This window comes from Amblyomma maculatum, chromosome 8 (assembly GCF_055883805.1).
Source record: "Amblyomma maculatum isolate TAMU_Amacu chromosome 8, ASM5588380v1, whole genome shotgun sequence".
In the NCBI taxonomy this organism is placed as follows: domain Eukaryota; kingdom Metazoa; phylum Arthropoda; class Arachnida; order Ixodida; family Ixodidae; genus Amblyomma; species Amblyomma maculatum.
In genome coordinates, this window is record NC_139351.1 from 5,631,671 (window position 1) to 5,656,828 (window position 25,158).

Genomic DNA, 25,158 nt, shown 5'->3' on the forward strand with positions numbered 1-25,158 from the left:
AGAGCTTCTCCGCCGAGGCACAGACTCAAAGCCGTGGCCCACTTCTCTTTCGGCCAGCCCTGTCCAATGGCGATATGTTCAAAACGCTTCAAATATGCGTCCAAATCGTCCCTTTCCTCATTAAACAGTGGAATCAATCCATGAGGACTAATTGGGAAAGACGGAGCTGGTACGGTACTGGGCTCAGCGCTTCCAGAACTAGGGGCGTTTTCTCCCAATTCTGCAAGTCGTACTCGTAGCTGCAAATTCTGGTTTTCTTGCTCCAAGCGCTGATTCGCCGCTTCACGTTCTGCAGCTCTCTCTTCGCGTTCTGCCGCTTTGTCTTCCCTTGCCTTTTGCAATTCTTTCTCCACCCACTCGCGCAACTCGATTCCCTGCAAACCTATACGTTCCCCTACCGCGAGCAACTCTGGTGCACTCATTTTTCTCCAATCTCTAGCCGCAGGAAAATGCTGCTTGGCCGGTCTGGCCCTGCCGTGGACGCCAAAATTGTGACGTTCTTTTCTTTAGATCTTCTGGCCACCTTATTCTGTGGCTTATTCCGAAACAGCAATCTAAATAGACGACCAGACTGACCAAGCTAACAACGAATAGTTTATGTGCACATGGACGGGACGAGAGTAGAACGATCAAGTGGGTCAAAGACTTAACACTAAGTTATCTACAGTCACCAGTTAGTTCGTTGGGTGGAGAAGCCGGTGCAGACGCTCCGGGTAGTCAGAGTTCTGCAGGGTCGGTGCAGTAGGGCCTCAGTAAGCCCAGTGGAAGGCTAGGCCACCGGACGGGGCCCAGTAGAGGCTAGAGGCCTCGAGTGGCCTTTCCACGGCAGATGCGTTAGGCCTCCCTGACGTGCCTGGGCTCAGCACGGCGCCGAACGCTCGTGCCAGTGGCACTCCCGGGCCCGACCACCGTTCTGAGTTTCGTGGTCGACAGGAGAACAGGACAGGATACGGCCGGCAGGCCCCAGGTCTGGATCTTCGGGTCAGGCCTGGCAGAAGATGAACCGCTCCGAGCTCCTTGGACAGCCGATCGGCTCCGCTGCTGGCCTGTTCTCTCCTGCTCGTGCCTCGCGCTCCTCGAGCCAACCTTCACGTTTTCCTCTTCTTATTACCCCTTTTCTTCGTTTCTTTCTTCGTCTTTGTTCAAATTACCACATGTTCCTCACAGTGGTATGCATGTGGGAATCACTAACGCAAGCCTCCTATCCAGAAAAAGAAGCGATCGGCGGCAAATAAATCTGACGAAGCGAGGACCGGTTCGACAAAAACGCATCTCGAAAAGTATCAGCGCACCGTGTGGTCTGTCTGAAAGGCAAAGAAACGGAAGCGGCGGTGAAAGCGACAAGGATATCGCACTTATGTTTTGACGCAGTACGGCTCCAACGAACAGACGTCTCCAGGCGCGCGGAAAGCTCGGCTGATGCAATCGCGCAGCCGCACGGATATGCCGATGCACTCTGTGAAGATCACGAAGATATGTCGCGAAAGGCCGACCCGCGCTTGGAATCAATGCTAGGAAGTGAACCCGAAGACCCGGCGCCGTCAACCAACGTCGCAATTCCAACACTGGGAAAGTTCCGTTTTCACGACAGCGGGTGATACTGATGCAGCGCGAGCTCTCGAGTATGACGCCGAACGTTTGTGTAACGTGAATAGCACCATTTCATGGTACCTAGGCCCAAAATCGATTCCCGGGAGTGAATCCGAGGTCCCGGCTCCATCAAATAGCCGCGATACGCGATGCAGTTCCGATACGGAGAAACTTCCGTTTTCGCGATGGCGAGTGATGCGCGGCCTGGTTTACAGCATATGTTCGCCTAACCCGATTCGCACCATTCAGGTGCCTGGAACTGCGTTCTGCGCCCTCGGAAACAACCCAGAAGGAAGCGTGCAGTGTAGCGATACAGTATTTCAATGCAGAGGCGTTTTGATGGGCGAAAAGTGGCTGTGCAGCTTTAATATCAGTTTTCTCAAAAGTGCCTTTTGACCCAACTGTTCTGCTTGCGTAAAGCGTAGCACGGCAACGGCTTGATGGATTTTTATGAGGTTTGTTGCATTATATTCCTTGATAATTTCTTTATGCATTGACATTCTCATATATTTAAAATATGGTGTCATTTTATTACTTTTTAGCTATTTTGAAATGGGGAAAATGAGTGCATTATGCAAGCATGGATGTAATGTTCTCTGTAAAAAAAAGTCAAGCTGATAAAAAGATTTGGGGAATGCCACTGCATGAACCATTCATAAGGCTAAAATATAAGACCAACTATGGGCCTCTACCTTATTGTTTTGTCACTCCAGGCTTTCTGCAAGTTTGGTAAACAACGATGCAAATATAAATTTCTAATGCCAAAACTACTGGAACTATCTTATTGAAACTTTGTAATTAATAAGCATGCCAAGTTTGATTACTCTATACAAAAATTAAAGAATTTCACTTCAATCCCCATGTCTCTCCTTGAAAGGGCACAGTGACTTTCGTTAGGCCGCTAATTCCAGCCAAAGTCTAGGTTCCTAACGGGTGAGTCATCCTCATTTCACTGCTCTGATCAGGCCACTTAACAAAGTGCATGTCACAAACATCCCGAAACAGGCTATTACCCAGAATAGCAGCTTGTTATGCATCTTGAAGTAACAGCGCGAAACGTGGGCAGGAGCACAAGATTAGGAGACGACACAATGAGCGTTGGTTGTGTCGTCTTATAATCTTGTGCTCCAGTCCACGTTTTGCGTTGTTACCTCTAGAGGCTATTGCCAATGCCATAGAGCAAGGTGCTCTGTCTCAGTATTTCTCGGATATGGCCATTCTTCACTTTGATTCTGCTGCTAACTGCATCCGCATCACTGTCAGGGATGCTAAGCATTTCAAAAAGCTGTGTACATTGACCCGCATAGTCGCGCGAACGCGGGATTCTGTCCAAGCTTTCGATGTGAACACGTCCCCACTGAGGCAGTCTGCGGTTGGTAGCACGCGAGGGGTGATCACAATTAGAGAACGCCTCATGATGGACTATGTTATGGCACATCTGCGCTGTGAGACTGCTTAAATCACAGACATACGCATGCTCGGCAAGACAAACTTGCTACTTCTGACCTTTGCACAGACACATCACCTTCTCAGCTAGTATTTAACTACGAGATTACACGAGTCCGTGAATACTGCCTGCGCCCAGTCGCATGTTATAACTGTCACCGCATTGGCCACGTAGCCAAATACTGCTCATTTCCCGCCATTTGTCGGGATTGCGGTGAGGACCCGCACCCTGAAGACCCCGGCTGCAAGCAGTTTCCTCATTGCGTAGTCTGCGTGGCTTCCACGCATATCCCCCTAAGTGCCCAGTGCCCGGCTCGAGCTTATGTAAAGCCTGTCGACAAATCGGCACCTTAGGAGTCGGATGATTCGAATACGCATCAGGTGACATCCTCACATACTGTCTCCAAACATGTATTTTATGCTGAAAAGATCTGTTCTCTAGATTTAGCCGAGGTCATTGAGAGCCTCAGATCAGAAATATCTGAACTACGCTGCGAAAAGCAGTGTCTCTGGGAGATGATAACCATGGACAAGATAACAAAGGACACCTCAGCTCGTTCCCAGACTCCGCAACGCAGCCGCTCACAGAAGGGCCGCAAAAGCCGCTCGCCTACCCGCTGGCCGCAACTGGTCACAGCGTCTGATTTCACCTATACCCACATGTTGGGACTAACCCGGCAGGAACACGCCCAGGAGACACAGAAGCTGGAATAAACTCTGCGAAAGGATGTTACCGCAACTCTTACTGCTGCACTCACTTCCATGCAGAACCATCTGCAGACAATGTTTGAGGAGTTCCAATGTACCGCACTCGTAGACGATAGCAAGCGCCATAAACCTGTGCCACCTTCATGAGTACTATGGCTTATGGGATTCAATGAAACTGCATAAGCTTCAATCAGAACGGTCCTACCCTTCGTACATTTGTGCCTCAGCGCTGTACTCGGTCTTTATACTCCTTCAAGAAACGCAAGGACCTTGTTACATTCCTGGTTACTGCACTTACTAGACACCTGCTATCCAACATAAAAACGGCCGTTCAGATGGACAGGTAGCCGTCTTAATCCGTAGCGATTGTCCCTCCACTCAGCTATCACTTCAGTCCCTTTGCTCTCCCACTCTGGAGATAGTTGCAGTAAAAATCTTCCCCCCTGGTCAAAAACCTTTCGTCATGACATTGGCCTATTTCTGGCCAGGTAACATTATGGCAGAAGCTTGTACCTGGCTCCCTGACCTTGAAAACACAGCACACCCCTATCTTACTCTTATCGGTGGAGATTTAAATGCACATCACACAGTCTGGAGCTCATCTCAGCCTAATCAACGTGGTAAACACCTATATGACGCCCTCGATCAAACTCTTCTTACCCTATGCAACAAACCTAACACGCCGACCCATATCGGTCTGCATCCCTCTCAAGCGGACACTACACTGGACCTCATATTCTCATCACCGTGTCTTCTTTGGCGCTGGGAAGTCCTTTCTAATTCGTGGGGCAGTGATCACTTGCCCAACTTGCTCACTTTCAGTCGTAAACATCTTCGCGTTCGGACAGCGCGTTCGTTTTAGAGCGCAGCTCTTTGGCACCCATTCCTGGGTTTCGCGTTGGCGTTGGCCTCGTAACCAGCTCCGCCCCCTTTTCAGCCCCCCAGCTTAGCCCCCCTCTTCCTGCGTGGCGCCGACAGCGCGTTATCTGATTGCTGTGCGTACTCCCTCGTTCGCCGCTGCTTATACCCCTCCTTCTGTGTGGCGGCGAGGTGCTCTCCGGTTGCCGAAACACTGGCTCACTATCAGCGGATCATGGTGCGTGCATCCCAAGCTGAAACGCAGAGTCACATTCTCTTCACTCGCTAGCGGCATCAGCGACATCAGTCAGTCGCTGCTATCTGTTCGTCGTGCAATGTTCCTATGGGCCCACGCGCTGCCTCCCGCAAGCTCCCGATAACTTAATTGCTTTCTTTCTCCAACCACAAAGCTGCTTTTATAATAGCCAAGAACTGTTAGTGGAGTGTTTCTTGAAGTGATACGTGTGAAAAATTAAAGAAAGTTGTCTGTAATTGTACATGTCTTGCTCGAAATCTTTGCCTCAATCAATCGAAAAGGTGAAACAGCTGATGAGCTGCGCTCAAATTTCGCATTAGGAAGTAACGTAACCGTCGGTCAATTTTTCAACTGGGACAAGTTTCGGGCCAATACTACGACCCTCTTCTCAGAGTACAGACAGGAATGAGTCAATGTCGGATATTGACTCCTTCCTGTCAGTACTCCTAGATGCCCGCGTTCAAGCACTCAGATATATCCCCTGTGACAAATCAAGTAAAACAGCGCAAGGGGAAACGGGACACGTGAACGACAGACACATGTGCATGTGTCTGTCGTTCACCTGTTCCCCTAGCGCTGCTTTACTCGATTCTTAGGCATGTACCAACCAGCCCTTATTTGCCCTCCCCTGTGGCGACTCCACAATTGGCATGGATGCTCACCTGGCTAACCTTTGGCGTCGTGCTGATCACCTCACGCAACGTTTTCGGACTCGCGGAAAACATCGCAAAGATCTCTTACTTCTTCGACAATTCAAGTTTATCCAGGCATACCAGCTTCACCTACAAAGTGAGGCGTGGCACTCTACATGCGACCGTCTTCAAGTACCTGGCCTATCACAACTTTGGCACATATTTCGTGACCTAAATGGCAAGGCACACGGGGCCCCACCTCTCGCCGAGCTCCTTCTCAATGACAACCCGGCTGATGTTGAAGATGAAGTTATACGCACTTTTTTCCCACATGTCAGCCTAACGCCTCCACCAGCAGTTTCCACTTTCCCAGTCAGAAACCCTGATCCAGACCTGGATCGCCCATTCTCTAAGGGAGAACTGCAAGCAGCCCTCAGAAAAGGCCGAGCTCGCGCCACACCCGGGCATGACTGAGTCAGTTGGCAGGAGCTTCGTAATCTCGACTCGGCAGCCTAGGATGCCCTTCTCGGCATCATTCTTACTGGGAGACCGGAGCGGTACCGGATGATCTCAAGCTTTCTCTTATTCTTCCTATCCCTAAACCTGGCAAAAACCCTCGACTTCCTAGTAATCTGCGTCCAATTGCCCTGACTTCACATCTCTGTAAACTCATTGAGCGCCTGCTGCATATGCGAATTACAATACATTGAATACGTCAGTCCTGGATTTCATCCAGCCCAAGCTGGCTTCCGCCCTAACATCGGGACTGATGACTGCCTTTGGCTTTTGCGAAGAGTTCTGAATAGAGCTCATCGTAAAGCCCTGCCTGAATATCTCCTGGCTGTCGATATACACAAAGCCTTTGACAATGTTCACCATGAGGTTATTCTGGAGGAACTCGTCAAATACTTTTCTAGTACTCGGGCCCAAATCTGGATCCGCAATTTTTTGGCATCTAGTTCCATTCAGCTACATGGCAAAGCTCCGGGATGGGTGCCCAAAACCTATTACTTGGATAGGGGTGTGCCACAGGGCTTCATTCTTGGAGCCATATTGTTCAACTTGGTCATGACACGCGTTGCCGAAAATCTGGAACTCTGCACAAGCGCAAGATTTGCTATATATGTCGATGATATTACTGTCTGGACTAAGGCAGCGGATTACGTAGACAAATATTCTATGCAGACTTAACTTCAGGTGGCCTTTCTTTGTCTTGAAGATACACTAACCAAAATTGGCCTCGAACTTGCTCCACATAAAACAGATCTGATTAGTATCGATGGAAAACACAAAACCAACCCCAGTATGCAGATCCATCGTCACATCGGAGGCAACACTATCACTTCCTCAAATGGTCAAATCCGCATTCTTGGCCTGCCCATCTCAAGCTGCAACAGTCTCCAGAAATGGGTTCATCAGCTGCGACGCCTTTGGCCAGCACTGCTACACACTATTCGTCGCCTGTCCAATCGGCAAGGCGGTGCACGGCAGCATGCCTCCTGTGCGCTGGCCCGAGCAGCGGTGTCGGAAAAATCCTCTATGGCACACCCGTCCTCCAACTGTCGAAGACTGACTTCGCTAAAGTCGAACGCCTTCTTCGCACAATACTACGCACTATTACCGGTCTACCTAAGTACACTTCTATAGCTGAACTTGAGCGTTTGGCCGCTCTTCCACCGCTCGCTACCATTGTTTCCGAGTCACAGATGTGTCGTCGAATGCCTCTAGAGAACACTGTCCAAGGGCGTCGCCTGCTTGCCTGGGATGAACAGCGCAACGACAAAACACCAGCCCTATATGCATCTCTTCCCACTTGAAAGATGCTAGTGGTCACACGCCTCCATCGCCGACCTATAAACCGGGATTTTGTCATTTCCCGGAAGCTCCTGGCTGCCCATCACCGACGCGTGAATCCCTGATACGATTGACATATACACTGACGCGTCAGTTGCTAGCGAATTTGCATCTATGGGCTGGGTATGTGATGACAACCCTTCCCTTTCAGGCACTTATGCCTGCCACCTACCTCAAGGTACCCCTCTTTATGCTGAACTCCTCGCAATTTGGGGAGCCTTGTCAGGAGTGCCTTGCACCGGAACTGATTCAATATGCATTCTTACTGATTCCTATGAAGCCTACAAGAAAACTGCCACTCTAGGTTCGCAAGATGCAACTGCCATGGCCATACAGCGCCTCCTTAAATGCCACCAACTCGCGACCAGAACTGTCGTTATTCAGTGGACCCCAGGTCACTCGGAAGAATCGGAGCAATGAGGCAGCACACGCCGGGGCTGCCCTGGAAGGTGGGATGTCCACATTTACTTCCCCACCCCCCTTGCTTCATTCATCCTTACTCGACCTTGGGCATGCAACACACCCCTTCCCTTGCCCTTATGCACTATACACTGACCAGTCTTAGTAGCCTCAGTCAGCATCGCATGCAGGTGGCCACACCAGACCCACCTTTTACGCGAAAATCCCATCTCACCTGAAATCAAGAAGTCTTCTTGAATAAGCCAATTGCCCATGCAGCTTACACGCCACATATTATGGCCCGCTGGCGTCGGTATACAGGGGAAACGATTACGTGCCCCCACTGTACGACTGTAATGCGCTTCCGCATATCTCATCTATACTGGGATTGCCCTGCTTTTTATACTGGATGCTCCGAGATCGAACCCTACCGCCCAAACTACCATTCCCTTCTAGGAACTGACGCTAACACACAAATGATATTTGCCAAGTATGGCTCCCTTAGTGTCCTGGTGAGAGCAGTGTGATTTGAGTGACAACTTGTGCAAACAATGAAGATTCTGCTTACTCCCCTTTACCCCCATCCATGGCCATGAGCCTTCCTATTCAATAAAGGACGTTCAATCAATCAATTGCACCATGCCGACGTCAGTTCAAAAAGAATTACAAAAATTGGCGCACAAAAATGAGTTATTCGGTTTCTCAGATTTTAAATACAAGAAAAAAAAGAGCAGCGTGTCTGAGCCAGTGCGAGAGGTAGCCCCTTTCCCATTTCGCTCGCCCAGCGCTCGACTTTGGCGGAACCTATGAGAAACGCAGCTTTTTGCTGATGTATTGGAAGCTATCCACCATGGTTGCCTGACCAACTCGACCTGTAGCCGCACTTTTTGGCAGCGTCGTTGCCATGGTAACGAGGCTGCGAAGCTGTGCTATGAGGGCTGGCTTCTCTGTCTGCCCAAAGCTAGCCTAGCCCACCAGACGCTGCTCCACACTATCCTTGCGGGAGTATTGACGAGGTGGACCCGATGGTCAGCAAATCTACGTCACCGCTGCCGCGAATCACTCGAGCGCTACTTGTGTGAAAGTTAGAGAATGAGTGCGAAAGGTGGAGACAGAGGAACGGCGTATAGGAGCTTAGGCATAGTCTATCCTTACCTGTACAGGACCAGCAAGGAGGTCATCGGTCAGGAATGACTATATGACAACTCCCTGGTCAGTGACCTGCTGGCAGAAGCTCGTTGCGGAGTGCTGCAGGGTGCGGCGAGCGCGCTTCACGAGCGATCTCGACACAACTTGTGCCATCTGTGGAGCGTCAGCAGAAACGATCAGCCACGTGATTTTGGACTGTCCAGCGATTTTGCTGGCCTCCAAGATCCAAACGTTGTCAGCTGCCTTGGGATTTGAGGGCTTGTTGACAACACCGTATCTACCCTAGTTTACAGTCCCTATCTTTACAAGCACTTGAAGAACACATGCAGAATTAAAACACCTTTTTGTTTTCTGCATAGTAATTTGAAGAACATTCGATTGTAAAATCTAAAGTGCGTCCTCAACCAATCAGTGAAGCAGTGCCCAAGCGAGAAGGAAACGTCATATCCGTAAATGAATTTCACGGTCTTGTGTTGCTCACATCAGTACCAAAACACTGATTATTGAAGCGGATTAAAATATAAGGCACACCGATTTTGCCGTTACAATTGGGCATCGGGAAAGTGTAAAGAACCTAGAGGCCGACTGGAATTAGTGATCTGCCGAACGTCACAGTGCCCCTTTAAGTGTGCGCCACAGTTTACAGACTTTGGATCAAGAAATGGCACTTGTGCTGGTTTTGCTACTCAAGAGCACAAGAGGACCTCTCCCTATTTGTCTTTATGCATTTGAAAGTTTTTTGAAAAAAAAAAAAAAAAAGGAATCACCACATTTAGTACGGTGCAAATCTTGTGTTTTCAGCCCATGATTTGAGATTGTGGGTAGATGCAAAGTGTAGCCTTCTCACAAAAGCATTTTTTGTAGCAAAGGTGTGCATCAGATATGCAATGCATTCATTGTGGTGTTGGCATTCAGGCTTTCAATTTTCCTTCAGATGTATGCAGCTGCAGAAAAATAGTGTAAACCAAGGCATGCTTTGGCCACAAGCTTGTTCTGAATAGTGTCAAGCATGCTAACAGGGCTGTGGGTCCCACAAACACGTTTTCACCATGAGAAAGCAAGTGGTCTAGTTGCCGGCTCAAAGGCTGTGCTGCTGAACATCAGTGCATTCTTATGAAAAGGCATTGCCATCTTTGTGCAACGAGAGCCAGGGTTGCAAATTTGCCTCTTGAGCATGGCTTGCCCGGAATAAATGTACTGGCCTTCCTGCCACGAGATATTCAGGAGCAGGCAGGGTAAAATGAACTGCAGGCTTGGGCACTGTGCTTGGTAGGAGTGGACATCACTGTATTTGCTAAGGGATTCTCAGTGTCTACGTAATGCTTTTTAAAAGACCAGCCACGCAGCTGCAATGCTTGCATAGTGAAGCTGCTTGTTATAGAAGCCTCCATTGGATGCCACACCACCCACTAGCTGCCAGCATTGCAAGTGAGCACACATTGAGAGACAGGGCTTGGTTCCAACCATTCAATTCCATATGCCCGTGCACATCTGTGCCATAAAATTAGTGTTACAAGAGTTGCACACTGTTCCTTCTACGACAGTGCATAGACAGCTGGTTGGTTGGCATTCATGACAGTACAGCAAAACAATAAAAGGAACAGAAAAAAGCAGTTCTAAACCCCTGTCTTTACCCTCATTTCTTTGCACCATATTTAATTTGAATGAAAGAGCATCTTTTCACTCAAATTTGTCAGTTATTCAGTAACGAAGTGTAGCAGTTCAATAAATCATTGCACTTTATTTTATTAAGTACAAGACATTTGCCTTTATTATGTCATTAAAGATCACACATGACAATTGCTGGCTCAGTAGGACAGCGCAGAGACACAAGGGCAGACATAAAAACCTCAAGCCCAAGTTTAAACAGTGTCAACAGAATCTTTGCTTTATTTTTACAACTACTTACAATGCGGAGTGACTAGGGTGAGGCTCGTTCACAGCTGTGAACCTGTCATTAAGTTCGAGGGCGTTGTCCACAACCAGTGAAACGAGAGCAGACAACATGAGACACGCTCTATATAGGTACACAAATATCGAAAAGCACGGGTGCGTTATCGAACATGCTGTTAGAAAAGGTGCTAAAAAATGGCCGAAAGTGAGGTGAGAAAGTATTACTTGTGACCGCAACTGAGAGGCTTTCCATTTGAATGGTAATCCCATGATCATGGGCTCGACACAGAGCTGCAATACGAAGTTTGCACATGTACCATGTGATATCAGCGTGCAGTTGAGAATTACAGGTGGTAAAAATGAATTCGGTGCTTTCCAATGTGGTGTTTAGCCATAGCCTGAGCCATTTCATTCTGTTAGAACTTCACAACAGAATTTATGGCTCTCAGCACTTTCTTTTTATAGTATGCTAAGATTTCTTCACAACTGCCAATTCCACAGATTCCCTTATTCCCTAACTGTCCTTTTCCATTGTGCCCAAAGAGATGCTGTGGGCATTTCGGAGATCATTAAAGCACAGCCATGCAAGCTAGTAAGAGTCTTGAAAACTCCACCAACAAAACACAACAGCCTGTGAATGGAGTATTCATGGATTCTATTTAATCATCTTGTGTTCACATGCTTGATCAGCCATTGCATCACTTGCAGAGTAAAGATGCTATGAAAAGACGCTTGTTTTCTTTTTGTGGTATAGGGCCATGGAGGGATTCTGCAGGATGAAGCAAAGGTTGACAACCACCGTCTCACCAAGGCTAGTTCCCAGATAACCTCATGTCTGTCTACGTGTTGAGACAAATCATCACCGCAGAGCCGGACCTCTGGCGGCACATCCCAATGAGAACTTGAAACTCCCTTGGACATTGTGGTTGGTCCAGAAGCAAACCATACAACCGCCGCAAAAGGGGCACTGGGCATGTCCCATTTGATGGCAGGTTCTGGCTATGCTGATGTTTGTCCAGCAGCAGAACGAGCATTCTCCTGCCACATAATCAAGGCTGCATAAATCAGAATCATCATCTGGAAGCAGACAGATGCCTAGCCTCAGGGCGAGCAATAAGTTTGGAATCCGTGCCCTGTACAGTGTGCCGCCCTATTTGCAGCTAGATCAGTTACAGATGGACGGGCCAGCCACATAATCATAGTTTCAGCCGACCTACCAAACGTTTTGCATAAAGAAACTGTAGCGCTTCTTGAATCTAAGAGAAAATGGATTGATGATAGGTGTTGGTTGAATGCGTGACATCCTAGTTTAGCAAAGAGCCCACATCCGGATACATTATTATTTTAGTTAGCAGAGATCTGCGTTCTGTTGCACCGCCAGTTAATACAGTCGAACTCGAAGGGGATCACAAAATAGTTCGATATAACGATAATTCGATATACAGAAATCGACTTGAGACGCTACTTGCGATCGTGAAAAATGATACTGTATTTGTCGCGTAGTCCACCCACTCGCATAATGAACCCACTCCCCATCTTTGCCCCCGAGAATTGGGAAGAAAAAGAAATAACGTTCAGTGGCATGTCCCTACATTTCGACCGTCGCATCCACAGCTCATTTATTGGCACCGCACCAAGATGCTGCGCAGTGATAACGTCACGACGTGTTTGTCTTTTGACTGCAAGCGTGATAGCCGCACATGCCATTTGAAGCGAACAAAGCTAAAAGCCGGTGTCATGATCACAGCCGACTGAGTGTGTTTGTTGATTCATAGATGCAAGAATGAACGACTCTCGCAAAAAATAAAAACCATCTGTCGCTTCTTGACGTCTGCAGCCGATATAGCTTACGCTGCGCCACATGTTGAGCCCAACAAGAACAACTCTTGCAAAAGAAAAAAAAAATTGCTGCTTCTTAACTTCCATAGCGCCATAGCATATGTTCAGCACAACGGCAAGAAAAAAACGACTCTCGCAAAAAAAGAAAAAAAATCTGCCACAGTGTCCGCGGCCACCGTGGCTTATGCGCGTTCAGCACGACGACACAAGACGCAAATCACACGTCAACCGCCGCGCGCAGAGCGTTCACAACACACACTGGAGAAGCGTCTGCCACGAGCTGAGCTGGCTTGTCCGCACATGCGTAGTGTTTGCTGCTGCTAACGAAGACCGGGAAAGAGAGAGGAAAGGGAGAGATGAAGCTCAGCAGAAGAGTGGGCACACCATTGCGCTTCGCTCTATCGTGTTTTTCCCCTCTCCCAAACACCACAGCTGCATTGGCTCCCTCTCGTTCCTTCACACACATGACTTGCAAACGTCACGTGCTAGCGCGGCAGCGATCACCGCAGATGCGCGTGCCTTTGGTGGAAGGGCGCGGCACTGCCCTAGATCAGCCGTCGCTGAACTGTGCCCTCTCATTCCTTCCGCGCGTGGCTTGAAAATGTTATGCGGCAAACGGCCGAGGTAATGCGATTGTCTTTGGGGAAGGCGCACCGTCTAATACGTGGTGCGGAGTTCGATATATCGAATGATCAGTAAAATTGAGCTCGATATATGACGCAGCTTTCCTATACTTTTACATGGGATTTTCAAGGGGATATTCTGTGAGTTCGATATAACCAAAATTCGATATATCCGGGTTCGACTGTATTGTGACACCAAAAAAATGCACTCACCGTGGATCACAGTGCAAAAACCGAATGACATGCACAAGGCCAGCACCATGAGGTTGTATGGAACCTGACACTGATACCATAGCCTCCCAAGGCCTGCAAAGTCAGGGCGTCAGTTTTTAATAAACACTTAAGATAGGCAATTTAGTGTCAACACATGATCAAACACTCTTTTGCTGTCTTTTCAACTTTTGACTGATTGTGTGCTATCAAGTGTCCAGTACGGAGATAACTATAATAGCTTTTATAAAGAGCCCCCATTTTTTGCTGAAATGTATGCTTATATGTGCTGGTTTCACGGTAATGAGGGCCAATAAGTGCTTAAACGTGCTTCACTGCCTGCTGAAATGGACTGCCGCGAAAGCCCCTACCTACCTGAGAGTTTGTAAAAGTGGGGAAAACAGTACACATTTGACTATACTCTCTGCACAAGTAAACGCATTTCTAAACATAAGCTTTCTAATGTGTTGCACAAACTTTCCAGTGCCAATTCTTATGAGAACGCCGGGTGTCATCAGGAACGATTGAAGGGCTGGCTCTGCTATTTCCAAGAATCTGAAACATAGTGCCAGGCACTGCTTCCTGATACCCACTAAATCACTGACTACAGAATAGTTATATCATGCTGCATTGTTATCGGAACTGCAAAAGCTTTGGGCACACTTGGCTGGTAAAATAAAGTGAAAGGAGGCTCGTATTGGCCTTCAGTGGCTGGAGTGAATGTTGGTCACCAGCAGTGGGCAGGGTGCTCATGCAGTAATGACTGTCTGTGCTGCCCTCTTTACTGGGTTGTCCCAAAAGCATCAGCTGTTAATGCATTGCTGTTGTGTTTTTCACTATTAGTCCTGTAACAACATGGTCACTCACCACGCTGTAACTGAGTGAATTACTGTGGTGTGTGCAGAAAAGCAGTGAAAATGACTAGATCAATATCACGGCCAGTTCTGTGAACACCCACACTGTCTTCTGGCGACCTTTCAGCAGTCTCTCTCCTCTTCTAATTTGTGAGACACAAGTCCATTGGACATCACCTTGTAGCACCGGCGCACACTGTATTCACAACTGAGTCCATACGCCGACTAATGCGAGCCACATAAAAAGCACCTTCTCTCGCTTGAGCACATCTGTCTCTCGCGGGGCACTGCACCGAGTGAAGACATGTCTGGCGGTAGTATCCACAACCATGGGCGTGTGCGGCGCATTTGGGTCAAAGGTACTCCAGCTGCTCCAGAACTTCCCTGTGGTCCTGCGGTGGGAACACAGCAGCAGCAGTTGTAGTGGGTGTTCATACACTACAACAAGCAAAATTCTGTCCAATGTAGTGACAACTGTTAAGCATTCATTTTTTCACATTGCTACGATGTGGCAACAGTGCAGAACCAAAAAGAGCGCCCTATAACTGTATATGCACACATCTCGCTCCCAAATTCTTTTACCTGAATGCACTGTGAAATGAAAATGCATCCACAGCTGCTGCTGAATCTCATGTTGGCAACCATCCTGTGAGCTTGTTGTTCTTAGTATAAATTTTTCTTTATCGTAGAGAAAACTGGATACAATAGCGAAGTATTTTTTTTCAAGCCACTGAATTCGAAATCGCAATGCTAAGGCAAAAAAAAGACCTCAACATCATTATTTACAAGTGAATGAATTGCCACAGAGGTCCAAATGGGAATCTATCTTGACATCACCACTGTTTGTTTCCACAAATGGCCACTGATGATACCCATTTCATTTTTGATCGTTTTCTAGCTTGCAAGAGCTCTACTTAAGAGCTCAACTAGCTTGTTTTCAGTAGAGATTCATGTCTGTGCAGACATGAATGCTGTTGAGTTCCCCTCAGTAGAGTGCATCTTGAGGTCTGTGGCATGTGCTGAGATGAGGGCCATCATGTGTGTTTCAAAGGGACAAATACATTTTTCTTCAGCTTGCCATGTACGTGCTGTACTCCCATCACTAAGTGGAGTGCCAGCTACCAAGGAAAAATGACAGCAGCTACCATTATTACCATCATCATCCTGGAGAAAGCCAGACTGGCTATCCCAGTGAAGATGCTGTACAAGTCTAACCCATTTTTACATTAGAAAGCGGAGTTGGTTCATCTGTAACTTCTACAAAGCTTCAGGCATTGGATTAGAGCATCTCCCTGAAAACAGGCGCTCTCCTTCTAACAAGGAGCATAGCTTCCACTACTGCCAGCCTTTGGCCAAAGAAGCAGCAGCACTTCGAATGCTACTGGGATGTTGAAGTGACTCAGGGGCTGAAAATTAAGGGACGCCCAGGGTACTCTTTTCAAAAGATGGTCACTTAACGAGAAGGGCTTTTCTGAGAGATGTTAGGGACGTTGCATTTGACAGTTCAGTAAAATGCCACGAACATTCAGAGTAAATCTGAGCGGGTTGAGCACTCGGGTGTGTTTTGCATGGAATGACTCATTAGACAGTCCTGCATGTGCATTATGCAGTGGTAGTTGCCTACAACAGCTAAATTTTATATTTCAATTTCTCGATGCTTTTTCAGTATCACCAACCCAATAATTTTGACATCAAGTTTAACTGCGTTTTGTTCGTATTCTCTCTGTGACTTGCCTTTTGTCCTGTTCCTTGTTGTTGTCTTTTTTTTTACCTACCCCTGCCATAGCCCAATAGGGCTGCAGTATGTACAAATAAATAAAAAAAATATATTAAGGCCACATTGAGAAATGATGTAAATGGCAATATAACTTCAGATACAGCAATTATTGTCTTTCCAGCCTTTGAAGCAGCCTAGCTTACATCTTATAATTCACTGTAATCAATTAAAATCAATTATCAGCCATTATATTCTAATTTTTTTTGTGCCTCATGTGACCTAAACATCAACTACACATCATAGCATTCAGATAATAGAAAAAACCGGAACAGCACCAAGATATAAATTGAATTATAAATTATTAAGCCAGGCAAATACCATGTAAGGAGGTCCATGTATTCTAATGTCTAAAGCATATCAATTGAGAGTAGGAAGCGCCAACTAAAATTTCGTCTAGTTTTTTTCAGTTCATTTAAGACATTCAGTAATCTCCGATTCTTCTTCTTTTTGGGAAATTGGGAAAAGACCCTGGCACAAAAAATTAACACACACAAAAGAGAGTGACAAGGAGACAACGAACAGGACGCATATGTGGTCCCCTCGTCTATCTCTTTTGTGTGCGTTACTTTTTGGTGCCAGGGTCTTTAAAAGATGTTAAACCTACTAGCCTGGCAACATGCTTTATTGGTCAGTTATCTTGCCTTTGGATTGTGCCCATGTTCATTTCTTGATTTCATCTAGGATTTCATTAACTAAGCCACTCTGTTTTCTTTCTGTCTCCTGATGTCACACCTACAATTTTCTTGATAGGTCTGATTTCCTTAAGCTCCATGCACTGTCCTCATTCCAAACCTTCTGCTCCAATATGCCAATACTGCCCCATTGGCGAGTGCTAGCAGGATTTAGCCATTAAATACCTTCATACTGAGAGATAATGGCTGCTGCTCTTCGTGATCTGCCCTGCAAATCGGGCCACACTTGCAGGCACTGTCAGTGCAGCATTGGCTCTCACATGGCCTTCAGCTGCAGGGCACATAGCAACCTGCATACAGTGCAGCGTCAAGAGCTGAAATTCGTTCATTTTTTATTTGTCTGCACATCTCTTCACATTTATGCCATCCAAAGGCGACTACATCATCAAACCCATTACAGTTGCACTTGAACATCACAGCATCTAGTCAGCGGGCTCTCTTGTCTTGCCAGCAATAAGGAAGCTGAGCTTGGCAGCCTCACGGCCAGCCTCACCTTGTCATCTTTTATTCAATAGATCATCAATGCTTCTTCCTTCAGCTTGCCCAACTGCATCATCAGCCTGACTATACCCACTGCAGGGCGAAGGCCTCTCCCATATTTCTCCAATTAACCCGGTTCTGTGCGAGCTGCATCCACTTGACCTCTGCGAACTTCTTAACCTCATCCGCCCACCTAATTTTCTGCCGCCCCCTGCTACGCTTTCCTTCCCTTGGAATCCAGTTTGTTGATCTAAGCGTCCATCGGTTATCCTCTCTTCGCACTACATGTTCTGCCCATTTTTTCTTCTTGATTTCCACTAGAATGTCAGTAACTTGAGTTATTGCTCTGACCCACTCTGCATGCTTCTTGTCTTAACGTTACCTCTACCATTTTTAGTTCCATAGTCCTTTGCGTTGTCCTCAACTTATAATTGCATAAATTGATGTGACTGTTGAACATTGTTGCATTTATGTTGGGTCACATATTTACAGTATAGCATGAAGCACATTGTGAAGTTTTATAAATATTGCTGCAATGTTACTAAGCAACATTGCTGCCTAGATGTTCTTGGAAGAAACATAATTATTGATTGAGCGCAACTCAATTAGGATGTTGCTCAATGTTGGCTTGGTTATTATTCGTTGCTTTAACGTAGTCCCAACCAAAAATAGCCATGTTGCGACACATTAGCAAACAACTTGGCAGCAACACTCCAGCAACGTATCCAGCAAAAAGGCTATGGTGGATGCTGCTTTTAATACATACCACAATAATACATAACTAGCCCTTATACATAGCATTCATTGATTACGAAAAAGCATTTGACTCAGTAGAAACCTCGACGGTGATACAGACATTGCGAAATCAGGGGGTAGACGAGCCGTACGTGAAAGTCCTGGAATATATAGGTATATACTGGCTGCACAGCGACCATAATTCTGCATAAAGAAAGTAACAAGATTCCCACAAAGAAAGGTGTTTGGCAAGTAGACATGATCTCCTCAGTGCTATTTACAGCTTGCTTAGAGGAAGTATTCAAAAACTTGAAATGGGAACAGTTAGGGATAAGGGTAGATGGAGAATACATCAGTAATCTGCGATTTGCTGATGACATTGCCTCGCTAAGTAACTCGGGAGATGAACTGCAAAGAATGATTGGCGACCTAAACAGGAAAAGTAGAAAGGTAGGATTGAAAATCAATATGCAGTAACCGCAGATCTGGACCATGAAAGGAAAATAACAAGGAGAATAAGTCTGGGATGGAGCGCATTTGGCAAGCACTCCCAGATTATGACTAGCAGCTTACCGGTATCGCTCAAGATTAAAGTGTACAACAGTTGTATCTTACCTGTACTCATCTATGGGGCTGAAACATGGAGGCTAACCAAGAGGGTTCTACTTGAGTTGAGGACAATGCAGAGGGCTATGGGGCGAAAAATGGTAGGGGTAACGTTAAGAGATAGGAAGCGTGCAGAGTGGGTCAGAGAAATAACTAAAGTTAGTGACATTCTAGTGGAAATCAAGAAGAAGAAATGGGCATGGTCAGGACATGTAGTGCGAAGAAAGGATAACCGATGGTCGCTTAGGGTAACAAATTGGATTCCAAGGGAAGGAAAGCGTAGCAGGGGGCGGCAGAAAATTAGGTGGGCGGATGAGGTTAAGAAGTTCGCTGGGGTCATGTGGATACAGCTAGCACAGAACCGGGTTAATTGGAGAAATATGGGAGAGGCCTTCGCCCTGCAGTGGGTATATTCAGGCTGATGATGATGATGATGCTTTTAATGAGTGTCCCCTGTGTGCTCCAGTCTTGGGCCGTCTCCATCAGTTCCTGCACCAGTGTCCTCCACTGCCTCTTTGTTTGTCCCCGGACCCATAGGAAGTCCACAGGGGGAAAAGATTTAACACACCTTTCCCTGTATACAGATATTCCCAAAATGTTCTGCACTGCAGATTGTGTGCTTTCTGGTCAAGCAGTGGTGCTGCAGAAGTCATGAGAGCTCACCTGCTCACGAAGGAATAGCACCGACTGGGAGATGAACAGCCGCTTGGTGGCAGGGTCGTACCTCCACAGGTGGATAGCATGGCCTGCGAGAGAGATGGAAGCATACTGTCACCACCAGAAGACAAGCTACTGTGCACATTGGTTACATACGGAAACCTGCATGATGGGTTTGAAATGAAATTGACAGGGGCAGCGGCAAAGGACATGAAGAGAGTACAGTGGGTCAAGGAACATATAAATTATGACATCCTGTTCCTGATCAAGAAGAAGGAATGGGCATGTGCAGTTACAACTGACTACATAGATTCAAGGAGAAAACAAGTATATCTGGGGGTGGCAGAGAGTCAGATAAGTGAATGAGAGTTTGCAGTGGGGATATTGTTGTCACAAGACAAGGTTAACTGGAGAGATGAAGCGGTATAAACCATGTCCTCCAATGCACATATAGGCTGATTATGATGGTGCACAAACATTTCCATTAATTGCTGCTTTGATATGGAGTTAGCCAGATTTGTCTTTCAAGGAACAAACAGCCTGGAGACTGGATAAGAAAATGCAAGAACAGATTAGGTGCTACTGCTCTCCTCATATTTTCCTAACAAGCCAGACTGAGGGGCCAGTTGGTCACATGAGCTGTTTGAAAGAATGCAGTTATGTTACTGGCTAATTTCAATTTGAAGCACAAAAGTTTCCACTTTGGTGCATTAAAGGCTGATTCAGGAGCAGTTTGGAGCACCTAATTTTCATATCCAGCACGAGGCTGTCAGTTTCCAAATCCTTTAGGTTGGCAAACAATGCCAGAAAAGGTACATCTTGATGCAAACAGTGCTAATTAAACTATTACGTTTGTCATTATTGTCACAAAATTGCAGCTAAGATGTCTTGAATTACAATTTTTATGCTGTCTAATTAACAATGAGGACTCCTTCGAGATATACTGTGGACCCTCATTGATTGAAACATCAAGGAAACAAAGACTTTTGTTTATCAGGAGGTTGCATTGCCAGAAGTGCATCTTAACACAAAGGCTAAATGCAGCTTGCTTTATGAATGTATTTGTGCTTACAAATAGTATTTTAGAGCCTTTCTTCCACTCAAGTACACTAAACAAGCACAGCATACATAAAGAGTGGAAAGCACTGATATGTTTACTCAACCATGTGGGGATGCACATGAATCCCATTATAATGGCTGTGCATAATTATCATGCTAGTTAATGCGCACACTGTTAGAGAGGTACGAGGAGGGCACAGTGGCAGGGTGGTAACGTGGTTAAACTGAATTGTCAAGTAAACGTTCTTTGGCTTCATTATGTTATTCGTTCGTCCTCATAAACGCAACTGGTTTTCCAATATGTTGAAAGCCTACTGGTGCCACCTGAGAGGAAAATACATGCATGGTTCAAGTTAAATATAGGAACGGAAAGGTGCAGTATCTGTCACGCTTCTTGGAGGACACTTGGACTACACCATAGGGAGGGGAGGTGGGTTGAAAGAAGAGGCAGAGATACCGCTATGGAGGGCTATCAACATTACACCATTCAGACTTTTCCTTGGTTGCCAGAAATTTTCTTTTTTTCTGCACACAGTTGAATGGAATTGATGTTTCGTTACGACAACTATCACATAAGCAGTTTGTTAAATAAGTGTCTATATTGTGATTTTTATTTTTAATGTAACCAGTCCTGCAGTGTTTCAAGACTGAGAGAGCAGTGTGTGTAAATAATAATGAAAATAATAATTTTGACCACCTTCACTGACATTCACTGACATTTCACAGCACATGGACACCTTTGCATTTCCCCTCCATCGAAATGTGGCCTCCTTGGCCAGGTTCAAACAATACACTTCCACAACAATACACTTCCCCACATTTCAAGTGTCGCGGAACCACTCCAGCCATGTTTTAAACTCAGCTGTGACACTTGTTTGCATGCCTGCAAAGCCACGGTGGCGGGCCGGCGCGAGCACTCGCAAAGAGAGGTAACGCGAGCGACGCGAGCAGCACACGAAGCCGCCAAAACATGTTCGATTAAGCGCCGCATCAGCGCCGCCCGCGACCAATACTTCAAAATTTTGCCGCCTGCGGAAGAGCGCGCGCTGCAGTCGCGCAGCCAAACTTGAGGTTGGGTTCCCTATAGGGGTAACGTGAATTCAAATGTTATGGCAGGCTGATTTTTTTAACAAGGAGAACGTAGCTACGCCTCTTTACGGTGTAGGTGCAGCCACCCGAGGTCTCGCTTTGGCTGTCGTAGTATTGCTTTCACAATAAAACTAGTGCCTGTGCTGTGTTGGTAGGTGGTGGTAGTGGTTTATTATTAATCAAAAAGAAGGAAAAGTGTTGCTGGCCGTGGCAACTGCTATCTAAAATCTGAACCACCTGAGCGGCAGCCGGCGGGAAACAAAAGGGGATAGGAAGAGACTAGCGAGGGGAAATACAGAGGGGAGCGGTAGGAAAAAAGGACAGTGGAGCTTTGTGCATTATTTACAAAATACAAAAAGAACGAGTTCGCGTCGCTCGTGCGCAAGTGTCCAAGCACTGTCCACAAATGCCTGCGCGCGAGTGACCATTACAATTGTTCACAAGATATATATAGTTACATTGATGTAAATACATAGCCACATTCTTGTTTTTGCACTGTTTTTATCCCCATTCTGCAGTTAATTAAATCGGTTGCCTTTATGGTCATTATGAGCTAAGCATTTTGATCAGTTCCTTGCAACATCAGAGGTTTAATTCCAGTGGCAGAAAAATCTTTGAATCCAAGTGATGGTAAGGGACTTTGAGGCTGTGTTGACGTTCATTCAGGTGTAATTAATGCTGCCATATAGGATTTATAAAAGAATATATTACTGTGCACCACATGATTCAAGTTTCTGCCGTAGTCTGAAATGACCCTTTGGAAGTGAATGCTCCTAGCCTCGGGGCAGACATGCATTCTTAAAAATTTTTCCTGGCATCATTTCCAAGCAAAAATGGTTAGTGGTGGCAATACCTTTATTTCATTTTTGACCTTTTCTAGCTTCTAACAGCTCCACTTAGAAAGTAAGCACTTTTTCGGCTCAATGCTGTAACTTGTTGCTGCAAGCCAGCTTCGATTTGTCATGAGTGTCCCGATTTTACTTTGTTGGTAAAATAAATGCTGCTCTTGTTTACTGGTGCTTTGGCAAAGAGTGCAGAGTTCAAGACCCAGTCACCTGAAGCACACTTCAGACTGCAGGTTAAGGCACTGTTTTGCATGTTGTACATACATTTGAGTGCTATACATACCACTTTTGGCACCAATGTAGTTGCCCTTCCCATCAGCCAGGAAGAACTGGTCACTTTCAAAGCTGAGCTGGTCAATGCAGCGCATGTTGATCATAATGTCGTGCGTCAGCGGCAGGTACATCGTACAGCCCCGAGGTTTCCACTCCTCGGTGTGGAACACGGACGCGTTGTGACGGATGGTCAGGAAGCTGCGACCTGCAAGGTGGACACGACGATGTACACTCATGCTCCCACAAAGTGCACACAACCACAAATCTGTGAAAAAAGCGAAAAGGAAAGAAAACTATTTCCCTTTGAAGAAATTGATCTTCAAGCATTGCATGTGGTAGTGGCATGAAGGAAAAAAAAAAAGCTTTTCAGCGATGCACAAGAAGAAGGTGTACTGCTCTTTTAATTGCTCAGTTGATGACCTTGTTATGCTGCCAAACCAAAACCGTTTTCACAGGGCCATTACTGAATAGGAATCCCAAGCTCAAACAGGCGGTGATTTGTAAGTGAGCAGTGCACGCCCTCAATGGCGAGAATATCACAAAGTGGGAGCGGAGTGGCTGTACCTCTTCCTTGAAAGGCAGGGCGCACAGCAAAATGGATGTGTAGCGATTTTGATGCTCTTCCTTCGATGTGCTTGCTCATTGTGCCGAATCAAGACGTGAGCTGTCCTCAACTGCATTACCTGAAGTAACAACAATGCTTGAAAATGTTAGCCGGAGGAATAAAAATTGCAGTGCACAAAAATAATCAGTGCTGAAGCAAAACATCGCGGTCATCCAACATCGATTTGAAATGCACTTGACCAGAGTGCCTCGCGGGTGCTAATTGCCACCCTTAAACCAAGCTGTAATGATGAACGGGGTCTAATGAAGCTTAAAATATACGCGATACGGCAACATTAAAATAATTGCTAATAGGCAATGAACAATGTGCGTGAGCCGATGGCTGCTTAAAGTTGGTGCTCCGTACACTCTAGCACCGCTTTCCTAGTCCGATCTTTGTCCGAGGCGGCAGTTTCAAAAGTTTAAGGTCTCGCGCACATTATGTCGTTTGTAGTGCACTGCACCTCCAATTAAGTCTTGCTATGTCGTCGATCAGACTGTTGGTGGCGAGCACGACGAGCATCCTCCGCATCACCCATATAGCACTGCGGCAGCATCCTCGCACTGGTTTTTTGATTCGTTTAGAGCATTTTACCACCGCCGCACAGCAAATGTGGCAACTGCACTCTACCATAAGGCAAATATGCTTAGGCAAGCCTGGAAACGGCAGCATCGGCAATGTGTTGCTGTATTTGCTGTACGGATACGCTAAAACCCTATTCCTTAGCTGCTTGCACATCAAATTTGGGTTGAACTCCGTCTTGGGGAGCACTTTCACTTCGAGCAACTGCAGTATTTCGGCCAGACAATGAAGAGATTAAGACACAAAGCTACACAGTGAAGAAGCGAGATAGCGAGGCACGCAAACATTATGGAAGGCAATTAAGCTAGCTGTGAAGGTGAAAGCACTGACTTGCCACTAGTCCCCTGTAACCTACCATAATCCAGACAAATCCATCATCTCATTCCACCCTTATCCAGTTAAATTCAGTGTAATGCATTTGCAAATAATTCACCAGAATCCACCCTCAATCTACATTATTAAAATGCAATTTTATTTATTTATTTTAGAAATACTGCAGGCACACCATGCCGAAGCAGGAGAGGTCATATACAACAGATATTATGTAGCTCAAAAACAATAAAACAATAAAGAATTTTACACAGCAATGAACTGATGACACAAAGCAAACAACGCACAGTAGAACATATCACACTTGAATTGGGAGGCGATAAAAATGACGAGTCAATTGGTAGGGTGTTCCAGTCTGCGATTGCTCGTATAAGAACTAGAATTTGTACATATTATAATTCGGGCAAATATAGGTGATAAGGCAAGACAGCGCTTATGGCGAGAGGGTCTGGAGGAATCTTTTTATAGGCAGGTTTCAGGTTTAATGCCATGTCTGGAAAAATATAAAGATTAAAGAAAGGCTAGACGGGCTTTCTCTTTTCATCCAGTGGATCAAGGCCGGCAAGAAGAATCATAGATGAAGGTGAGTCACGGCGTCTATAGCGATTAAAAATAATATGGGCTGCTGAGCGTTGAGTATTCTCAAGCTTTTGGGTGTCATTTGATGTATAAGGGTCCCATTCCACATAGACATATTCAAGTGTGGGTCAGATATATGCTTTGTATGCCTGAAGTTTTAATGGGCTTGGGCACTCACTCATGCAATGCTTTAAAAACCCCTCCTTTTTACATGCTGTGGAGCATATACTTTCAATGTGCTTTGTCCATTTTAGTCTGGAAGTAATCGTTATGCCTAAGTATTTATAGTCACCTGAATGACTAGGTTTCTGTATGTTATAATGAAATTCAAATTTATTAATTTTATTTGCAATGCTAAGTACAAGAGTTTTATCAAAGCTAATGGCCATCACCCATTCATTGCACCATCCTGGGGAATGCCAGAAAAGGTATGTAATAAACAAGAGTTAACACCATCAACACTAACGAACTGTTTGCGCTTTGTGAGATAAGATATTCAATGTATAATTTTACTAGGCACACCAATCATTTGCAATTTA

The 25,158-nt window shown here is 46.0% G+C and overlaps 1 protein-coding gene across 2 annotated transcripts in view; it reads right to left on the reverse strand.

Annotated features, from left to right (window-relative positions):
* Window positions 1–10,622: 10,622 nt before the first annotated feature.
* The window catches only part of LOC146180474 (uncharacterized), a 118,029-nt gene continuing 103,493 nt past the window's right edge, over window positions 10,623–25,158 (reverse strand). The window contains exons 3-6 of one of the 2 annotated variants that reach the window (XM_084576067.1): window positions 22,535–22,729; window positions 19,265–19,347; window positions 16,946–17,070; window positions 10,623–14,703 (exon numbers count right to left, since the gene is read on the reverse strand). In XM_084576067.1, the coding sequence (XP_084432193.1) occupies window positions 16,948–17,070; window positions 19,265–19,347; window positions 22,535–22,729 (401 nt within the window). In that variant the 3' untranslated portion in view covers window positions 10,623–14,703; window positions 16,946–16,947. The remainder of the gene's footprint in view (window positions 14,704–16,945; window positions 17,071–19,264; window positions 19,348–22,534; window positions 22,730–25,158) is intronic. The other variant, XM_084576068.1, reaches the window with a different exon arrangement.